The sequence below is a fragment of the Limulus polyphemus genome, unplaced genomic scaffold, assembly GCF_000517525.1.
Source record: "Limulus polyphemus unplaced genomic scaffold, Limulus_polyphemus-2.1.2 Scaffold1032, whole genome shotgun sequence".
Classification (NCBI taxonomy): domain Eukaryota; kingdom Metazoa; phylum Arthropoda; class Merostomata; order Xiphosura; family Limulidae; genus Limulus; species Limulus polyphemus.
This window is the reverse complement of record NW_013666642.1, coordinates 290,849-301,081: the sequence shown is the minus strand read 5'-3', so window position 1 is coordinate 301,081 and position 10,233 is coordinate 290,849. Positions and strand designations below refer to the sequence as shown.

Genomic DNA, 10,233 nt, shown 5'->3' with positions numbered 1-10,233 from the left:
CCTAAGCTCTTCAATGTATTGAGACCCCAACTGTGAGAATGTCATAGCTTCTCTGTATTATTGAGATGAATGTATTTAGCCTGTTTTTACAACCAACATATGGGTTTTATTGTTGTCACTTGTACACTGAGTTTTAAACCATTTGCAATATATCAGAATAAACTATATATATATATATATATATACTGTTTTAATTCTAAAGCAATAACAACAGAAGTATGGGTCTTACTACAAAGTAAAGATTGTAAGAAGGAAAAATATAAAATTCTTATGTGGTATTGGTACTAGTAGTATTACGTACAAATCACACAACTTTATCATTCTCAATACTGAATCATATTATTATTATTATGAACTAAATATAAAATTACACTAAATTATTGAACTTAAAACTACAAATTTAAATTCAAAAGAATATAAAAAATCACAAACTTTTTCAGTTCAAAGTCCTAAGCCAAATTCATGTAAAGACCTTGCACTCGCCACTCGATAGCTCTTAACCCTAACAATTGTGGATCAACTTCTTTCCTAAAAAGTACATCTATTTTCAGTTAATTTTTCAATATAATGATTAATATAAATAGATATACGATGCAACATAACTTAAGCTACTATATAAGAATAATAAAGTCACGTACATCCTATGCAGTTTTTCCAGAAGCTAGTTTTCTAACGCTTATAGAAAAGCACTATTGGCCAGTAATGAATACAACCTCTACATAAAATGGCAGTTACTATAATAAGCACCACCCACATTCATATTGTAAAATTCAGAGAACAATGTTTCGTCACGTGCTTTCCTTATCAGCCTATGATTTGTCAAGTGTGAGATACAGCGATTGGAATAACATGGTACTGAAATTGATACCTTCGACTAGGATTGGCTAAAAGTTTTACAACTGAGGTTTAACACGCCCAGACGCAGTTTTATAAAGAAAACAGACTAGAAAAAGATTTAGATACCAATCATAGATGGCAGGACCAGTGCTGAAGTGGAAGGAAATATTTAAAAAATTTTTCAAAACAAATTTTCTTCTTAGAAGGTGCTTATTTATGGTCTAAAACATATTTTAGGATTTTTTCATTAAATTCCTCTTTAAACTTCATTAAGTAATACAATTTTGTACAAATAATTGAATGTTATGCTACTATTTACAAAATAAAATTTGAAATCCAATAAAAGATAAGTTCTCTATAATTTTTTCAATTCACAAATGTGATTTTGCCCTCATGATAAGATCAAAATGGCCATGGCAGATAAAGGGTTAAAGATGTTTCCAACTCCTTGGAATCTTCGACTAAGGTTGCTTGCCTGTGATCTTCTATTGTTGTCTTACTTTTACAACCCACTGGTCCTTTGTGTACTAGTTCTTGGACGTCATATTGGGCTATTCCTGTTCCTCATTCTCTTGCTTCTGTTTGTGTCCCCCCTCCTGCACAGCTTGCTGTTGTGGCTCTTCTTTGTAACCATTCATAAGCTTTGGTCCTGTCAGTGCCCACCTCTCTCACTTTACTCTCTTGTCTTTCTTCTCCAACAACCATGGGGTTCTGCATGTTCTTTCTCGTAGTATCTCTCTTCTCTTTCATACTTCACCTCTTCTTTCTCATCAGCCTCTTTCTTATCCTCTTCACACCAATCCTGTGCTTCGTCATCATGTTCAGGACATTGTGTCTTTTTTTTTTTGACAATAGGAGCTATAGCACCTGTATTCCACTCCACTCAGGGCTTTTATTCCCCTCTTTTTGTCATCCCCATACAGTTGTGGATATGGAACTCTTTCATTGACTTATCATCTCTGAGTAACTTTCTTGTTTGTCCTTGATTTCATTTAGAAGACTTTCTCAATATGCATTGGGTCCAGTCTTTTGGGCTGTTTAAAACCAAAGTAGATGTTTCAAATGCATTCTTTCATTTCCATTATTATATGGATGTCTGGCTTCTCTTGGCCTCGCCTTGACAGAAATTGACAATTTTGACTTTCACTTTTCTTCGAAAGACCTTTCACCTAGACTGACTGGCCTAACTTTCCAAGTCAGTTGTAACTCCCAATCAATTTCCTGTCCTAATGAATGTTTTCCTCAATTCTCAGATGAGGCGAACTCAACTTTCTTCCTTTTGTATTCATGCCCTAGAGATTTTGGTATCCAAGGCACATCTCTCTCACATTTGGGGGCTCTTGCATCCCTAGGAGTCCTGTTTCCTCTTGCTCATGCATGTGTTTGCCTCCTTCAGTGAGCTCTTTTGGATTACTGAAATATGTTTTGCAGTCCCTTATTCATACTTCTGTCTCTACCTTCCTCTATACATCCCTCTATCGTGGATACTCAATTGCTTCAACACAAGCCTCTCCCTTTTTGACTTGCAATTTTACACTGATGTCTCCCTTTCTGGTTGGGGGAGTTCTCAACAACACTACTCTCTCTGGGGACAGGTCTACAGAGAAGCACACTGCATATCAACTGTCTGAAGATTATTGCAACTTGTTGGGTGCTTGCCCCTTTTTTTTTGGTCACATTTGTATGGTCAATCCCTTCCATTACATTGGATTTTCATGTGGAGTAGCCCTTTTTTACTCTCATTCTTGTAAGCTTTCTACTCAAGACCTCTGTCAGCATATCAGTGTAACTAGGCTGTCTACCACTGCTGGTCTCTTTTTTCCTTGGTCATCCTACTCTTACACATCATACTTTCTTATTTACCTGGCTTTTCAACAAGGGCCTGTTTTGACCATTGAAGGTTGCCAGAAGGCATTGCCCACAACCTTCTACCTCTTGCAAAGCAGTAATCCCTTCCTTTTTCCTGTTCTCCCAAACATCTTTCAAATCTGCTTTATCCCTTGCTCCATCATCCAGTCCCTCTTTCTAGCTGGGAACTTTGTGTGGCTCTTTGGGATTTTGTCTGCTTCTCTTTAAGCCTTTGGCTTCCTGCTCCTTGTGTCATTTGTTTCTGGAAACACCTTCCTCTTTTTCCTAGCTTGTAGTCATTGTCATTTGGATATTTCCATCTTGGATGTCTCTTTTATTCTCTATTATAGGGACCAGTTGATATTCTTCTGAACTGCTCCTTTCTTCCAAAGATCTGGGCTCATGGAATGTCTTATCTCATCTTTCTCTCCTCTCTTTCATCTTTGTATGATTGTTTCAATCCTGATTGTCTTTTGTGACCTGTATGGGCTGTTCATTACTATCGTACTTGAACTGGCCCTTTTTATTTTCATGGAAACCACCATTGCCTGTTTTAACTGTGGCAACCTCCTTCTCCTCTTGGGACTTGTTCCTTTCCACTTGAACTGGTTGGGTTTGCCAGCTCATCTGTCTCACATATTCTTCATTGACTGAGTCTGACAGTATACTCTTTTATGTCTCCTCCCATTAGGTTCACCATATAACAGCCTCTTTGCCTTATTTGGCCACATGCCTTTGGAGAGCTTACAGGATTGTATGTGAACTACACCTAACATGTTATTCTCGTATTACTTGCATTACTGGGCACTTTTATGTGCCTCTAGTTTTCACCTCTCTCCAGACTATCCAAGCTCTGGTTTAGTGTATTTTGCCTGTTATATTTTTCAGTCATCTCTATGTCATTATTACATTTCCTTACACCTCCAAATTGCAAGTTTCTCAACCCCCCCAAAAATTAACATGAGGAGGGAAGATTCACCAGATGAATGCTATGTGTGGAATTACACCATGCATTCCTTATACTTAGTGTCATCATAACCCTCTGAGCGGCAAGTATTGCTTCACAGAGAATACTTATTGGAAATCTGCATCAAGTAGGGAAAAACAGAAAGTATTAAACCCTCTGCCTCTGCTCAGTGCCCACTGCTGAGGAGGGATTTTCTGCAAGACTTCTTCATCTGTATATCTTTACAACTTATTTAGCCATTTCAGAACAATTAAGTAAAATAAACACACTGCACTTGGCTTATGCTTGTTGTCTTTATTCATAGTAATACATTCCATTGTCTTTTGGTGAAGACCCAATTCCAAATGGCTATGCAAATAAGTGCACCCCCACCCCATTCTCCCAAGCAATTCCAAATGGATATGTCTAGCCACATGGGTTAGATTTTCCTTGAGATGCAGGTAAGAGTTCCTCCAACTGTCATTACATTACCTCGTGTATTTCAACAAGATGCAACAGCCTAGAACCCTAGCTACAATACACACACTAATGTTCCGCCTTCCTCTGTGACACTTTACAACTGGTATTGGATTTACCTGATATTCTTTACTGTAAATCTCTCTATACTGTATATGAAATATATCAGTGAATAAATTTAAAAAAATTGAACAAAGAGTATTCCGTGCTTGAGAAGAATGCTTTCTCCCACGAGGTGCTGCTCCAGCAGGTAACTTCCAGACTCTTATAGGTCATGCCTCTTTCTGTTGTTTTTTTCAGAAAGGAGCTCATCTTTGTAATTTATCAGCACTGGCCCCTCCATCATTTTCAATATAGTATTCTACCTATTTGAGGTGCAGAGAGATAAATAGCATTTCTGAAGTTCACATCTTCCTTACCTGAAAATGTATTTCGGATAGATACCTACCTTTCTGCACCACCTTTCACCCTTCCTCCTCACTTTGGTGCATTGTCTTTGCCTCATTAAGAAGGAGCCTATGATCATGTGCTAGTGTTCAATGGGATTACAACACACTCACCCTCTTATTCATGGAAGTATAAAGCATTATGACAATTACATCATAGACTGCTGCAATACATGTAGACACGAGTAGTGGTGGGAGTTTGTCCAAGGATTGTGGCATGTACATGAAATTCCACAGCAGTTGCATACGAGGTACTAGCTCTTAGTGGTGCAGAGAGGTAATTATCTACCTGAAATACATTTTCAGATACAGAATATGTTAACTTTTTCAATAGATTAGCTATAAATGCACTTATAACTATTTAACTTAATAACTATCATCCATGCTTGCTTAAAACTAAGCCCAAATTATGTAAAATAATGTAAAAATTATATTGTCCTTGTATAACTTGTCACATATACACAAGGCAATTTTTTTACAGTAGGTTAGGAACAATATGTTTCATTCTAAATTGTATTTCACATAAAAAAAGATTAAAAATTCAAAAGAAATGAATTAAGTTTGTTATAGGGATCATATTATTATAAAGTATTTTGTTCTATTCTTATTGTGAAATACATCAAAACTGCAGTATTTTTTTCTCTTTTCTTGCAGTATTTGCTCATTTTTAGTGTACTTATCACTTGAAAATTATTATTGTATGTTGTGCAATATATATTTATATACCCATTTCTCCATGGCTGTCTTTGATACAGCAGCATAATTTTAGGTTTGCATAATAATGTTCAGAAACAAGCTACTCCATGCTTGTTTCAGTAGTACAGTAAAGTTGGTTTGTGAAACCGTACAAATGTGTGAGAGGGGATAATATGTTTATTCATTTTAAGATGCTGTAGGTAAGAAACTCTCATAGGCTATGTATTTAATATATTAATCAAACATTTTTGTTGTTTGCTTCTTGGAGTTTTGGCATGATGTGTAATGTCTAGAAATTTCCCCAGGCGTTTTGATTTGATGTGACATCTCAACTTTTCCAGAGACTCGGAGAGGGTATATTGTAATGATAGTAACAAAACACCAGATAATTTTTGTTAAGTGAGTCAGTCAGTCAGTTAATTAGTGAATCTGTCAACCAGTTTTGAGTCTTTGCCATAAATGTAAGAGGATATTTTACCAAGTAACTATTTAATCTTATCTATGAAGTTGGGCCTATCATTAGTTATGTGTAACTTGTACCAGTTGTAGAGCTTGTGGTCAAAGAAACAAATGCTTTTTTTTTATCAGCAAGGAAACTGAACTATTCAAAAAAGAACCAACCCAAAAACAGAAATCATTACAACACTAATGTCATAACTTGAGTTATTTTGTTAAAGAGGTAAAAATAGAATAGAATCTAAACTGAAAATCAAAATTACATGTGCTTGAAGTGAGATCAAAAATTTGCTGGCATCAATGACACAGTGGAACAAGAAACAAACAAAAAGGATAGAAAACTACCAAATATTGAAAGAGATCAATACCTAAAAGATAGGAATTTAAAAGAAGAATTACAAAAAGAAATATGATTTATAGATGAATTAAACATTTAAATAAATTAGATTAAAGAAGTTCTTGGAGATGTACAGAGGGTTTATAATAACAAAACTGAAGAAGTACAAAGAACATCATTGTGGTCAAAAGATAAGTACAAAAAAAGACTATAACAACAAAATCAGTGAAGTAGAAAAGAACATCAATGACAGAATAAAACATCTAGAAAAGATATTTGTAAATTCAAGGACCAAAACAACCACACACCTCCATATCTGAGAATCTCAGTCACAAACACTATTACTATGCAGCATGGAACATGATAACTCATGTGGCCTACACCTGTTTTTGTTACTGCTATTCCACCTATTATTGCAGAAACTTCCTGGTCTAATCCATTTATATCATTACCAAATCCATTTTCAAAATTTAGCTGGCTAATTCAACAAGATTTCTCAGTTGAGAAACCAACATTTTATGACAGAAAGCTATCATGGGAGGCATATCTGGCTCAGTTCAAAATAATTTCTAAAGTGAATGAATGGAGTATTGAGCAACAAGCCTTTAACCTTACTGCTTAAAAGTGCCAGCTTTAACATCATTAATCAATCTTCCAGATGAAAACTTTACCAACTATTATGCATTGATGGCTGCCTTATCAAACTCGTTTGTAGTAACACATCAGAAGGAAGCTTTCAAAGCAAACTTTAGTTAAGGTTGTATGTGACCTTGTGCATAGTGAGATGGAGATATACATTCTGTCCAGTGGTATTCCTTTGATGGGCTCTGAGACTGCACTTGCAGGTGATCCTGAACATTCTGGAGAGAATTTAGATTGGCTTTTTTCAGTGCCTTCCTTTACTCAGTTGGCTTCTTAGGAGGCCATTTTAGATCAGCTGCCTCTGGCTCCTTTTCTACTATTGGTACTTTGAGTACGTGATGTTTGAGTTTTTTTCCGGTTGCTTTTAAGTCTGCAACTTCCTTGATGGCAGAAAGACCTGAAGGCGAGTACTTAGTTCTCTCTCTCTCTCCATCCCTTGATATTGTGGTTCATGCAGGGAGGTTTACTACTCAGTTATGTGAATGGACAGTTATACCTTATCTACCACGTTTGTCAGAACAACATGCTTTCACCTACCATCATCGGGTGGAAACACATTTAAAATTTCAGATAATAGAACTGCTCCTGGAAATGTAGGTTCCAGAACAGTCTGTGGACAACCTGAATAGATCACAATCTTACAATGGTGTCTTACATTTCTGATCCAGGTCTCTTTGTTTTTAACCTTGAATCTTCTATATTGGGCCCATTCTCATCATCCTACTAGCTTGCCATGTTTTGGGGGTGATGAATTTGGTGGCAGATCAGTTGTCTTGACCCTACCGAATTCTCCTGACAGAATGGATGTTTCATCGAGGGGTTTTCTGTTGGACTTGGTCTCAGTTCGGGACAATGATGATCGATGCACTTGCCACTCATTGGTCTACTCAATTACTGGCATTTTAGTATTCAGTACCTCACCCTCAGGCATTGGCAACAGATGAATTTTGTCAGGACTGGACTGGATTGCACCTACATGCCTACCCACATATTCCTCTGTTACCCAAAATCCTAGAAATAATTCATTCAACCCCTGGTTTCTGCTTCTACAGAACCTTCAGGATTGCTCACCTCTTCCACTTCCTCTTTGGCCATCTCTGTTGAGCCAGCCATGATCTGACATCTTATACCCATCCATCTCAAAGCTCAAGCTTCAAGCATGGGGGTTATGCAGTCCTTCACATAGCATCAAGGTTTAACTTCTAAGGTTGCCATGTGCCTGTCTCAGTCTGTGCATCATCCCACAATGGATATTTATCAATGGAAATGTCACACATATACCGACAATGGTGTATTGTGCCAACCATGGCTTGGTTTTTGTCCTGGCTCTCTGACAAGGGTTTTGCATCTTCCACAATCATCCTATATAAGGTGGCCTTACGAATTACCTTTAGATACTTAAAGAGATGGTAATTCTTTGAGTCCCCAGTGCTTGGTCTCCTCAAATTGCTTCGGGTCTTTCATCCCAAACAACTGTTTCAGTTATCTAACTGGAATATAAAGGTGGTGTTACATGGTCTTTCTCGATATCCGTTTGAATCCTTGGCCTCATGTACCATGTATCACCTTTCCCTTAAAGTTTATTATTTGTTGCTGCTGGCCTGCGGACATCGCCGGTGGGAGCTGTTTGTGCTGCACATGCACAGAACATTTTATCATTCTATCTACATCCTTCTGTACCCAGACAGGTCCTTCTTACCTATGACACTGGCAGCCAGGGAAGGGGATAAATCCTTTTCACTGATTCATCTGAGTGCTATTTCTCACCTCTATGGCCAATCGGATCCTGATCCATTGTAAAATCCAGTGAGGACATTGAAATGTTGTGTTGCCCCACTAAGGTTTTTTATTCATTGTGACCCTTCAGTTTCCCATGATTTATCCCTGGTTATTTCAACAGGGTGGGTACATCTGCAGTAGCAACCACTAACAAATATGCTTATCTAGATTGCAACAGGCGTTGTAGAAATGAGGTGTTCCATAAGACCATGTAGAGGCAGACCAGGTGGTATTACTGTACTATGCTGAACCACCACACATGGACTATAATATAAGTAAAGCACAAGGGGATCCTGCCCATTCCTGCTGATCATTGGATTGCATAAATTGGGGTCAGTTTGCTTTTAAAAATTTAGGGAGCTTGGTATCCAGAGCATTGCTCCTCAGGACCCCCCCCCCCCTCCACACACACACACACACATATTCTACTACTACTAGTATTCCTTACCACTCCCAGTTTCTAGTCACAGGGGTTGTGGACAGAGGATGTTACTCCTGAATGCATGAGTACTCCTTATTTGAATTCACAATTCCAGTATTGATAATATGCATCTACATGTAGTTAACTTGTACATTATTTTTTCATAATATGAAAAAGGAAGTGAAAGGTGTATGACTAGAGAGATAAATTAACATCATAACATTGGTTCATTTTTTTGAAGTATTACAACCTCATTTTTATTAGTTTTACAGTCAATGTCTCATAAAAGTGTTCTTCTATTTTCTGTGACATTTTCATCATAAAACCAAGCAGAGTTTGTGTTTTTCATGGCTTGAAAATACTCAGTACTTTGCTATTGTGTTTTTTTTATCAGAAAAATAAAGAAACAAATTAACTAATATGGGCTTTTAATCTGAAAAAAAAAAAGTTAAATGATGATTTTTTTTCATAGATAATAGTGATTCTTTTGCATTACAATAACTTGTTTTGACTTATAACCCTATTTGTAAAGACTAGATCTGTTTTTTGATTTAGTTTTGTACTTTTGGCATGTGTACATTTCTGTAGGACTGTATGTCAACACTTCTGGATCTCATCCTTGAGGGTAGTTCAGAAGACTCTCCAAGTGATCTGGTTTCTCAGTTACATGATCTCACTCGTTCAGCTGTGTTGATTACTGAGCAAGAACTAGCTGGTTTGGTAAGTAACCTTACATTATTTAACCTTAACTTTAATTGAAAGAAAATAGGTGAGGAGTTAAATTTATTTGTTATAACAACATCTTAAAGTAGTGACTAAACTTTTCTTAGTTACATGTGTAGTGATACTGACTGTCTAAAAAGCATGGATGTAAATAATTCTAAAATATATTTTTAGTCATACACATAAGAGATACTTAGACAATCTGTATACCACTAAAACTTTGAGATTGTTTGTTTGCTTGTCTGTAATTAAATACAGCAAAAATGGCACACAATATCACCATATTTGTAATGATATGAGAATAGAAACAGAATAAAACAAGTTTCGTTAAAATTGAGTCACGGGTTACCGAGTTAACCCCCGTTTTTCGGGTCACTTTTATGAAATTGTCTAGATGACTTTATGTACACTAGATGGCGCTACATATCAGTTTATCTATCTATCTATTCGTTTTCCACCTGATGAATCACTTTAAAATATCTTCTATAAAATAATATATGCACAACAGAAATTAAATGATGATATGAAAATGTGTTATAATGGCGCATAGAAAGAATAACAATAAAATGGACCTACAGTATTATTGACTATGTGCAAATAGTAACAGACTTAAAGTAAGACCCAA

The 10,233-nt window shown here is 36.5% G+C and overlaps 1 protein-coding gene across 4 annotated transcripts in view; it reads left to right on the top strand.

The window, feature by feature from the left end:
• Window positions 1-10,233, top strand: part of LOC106461793 (GTPase-activating protein and VPS9 domain-containing protein 1-like) — a 91,298-nt gene that overhangs the window by 25,467 nt on the left and 55,598 nt on the right. For all 4 annotated transcript variants that reach the window (XM_022388867.1, XM_022388866.1, XM_022388864.1 and 1 more), the window contains exon 5: window positions 9,474-9,605. In XM_022388867.1, the coding sequence (XP_022244575.1) occupies window positions 9,474-9,605 (132 nt within the window). The remainder of the gene's footprint in view (window positions 1-9,473; window positions 9,606-10,233) is intronic.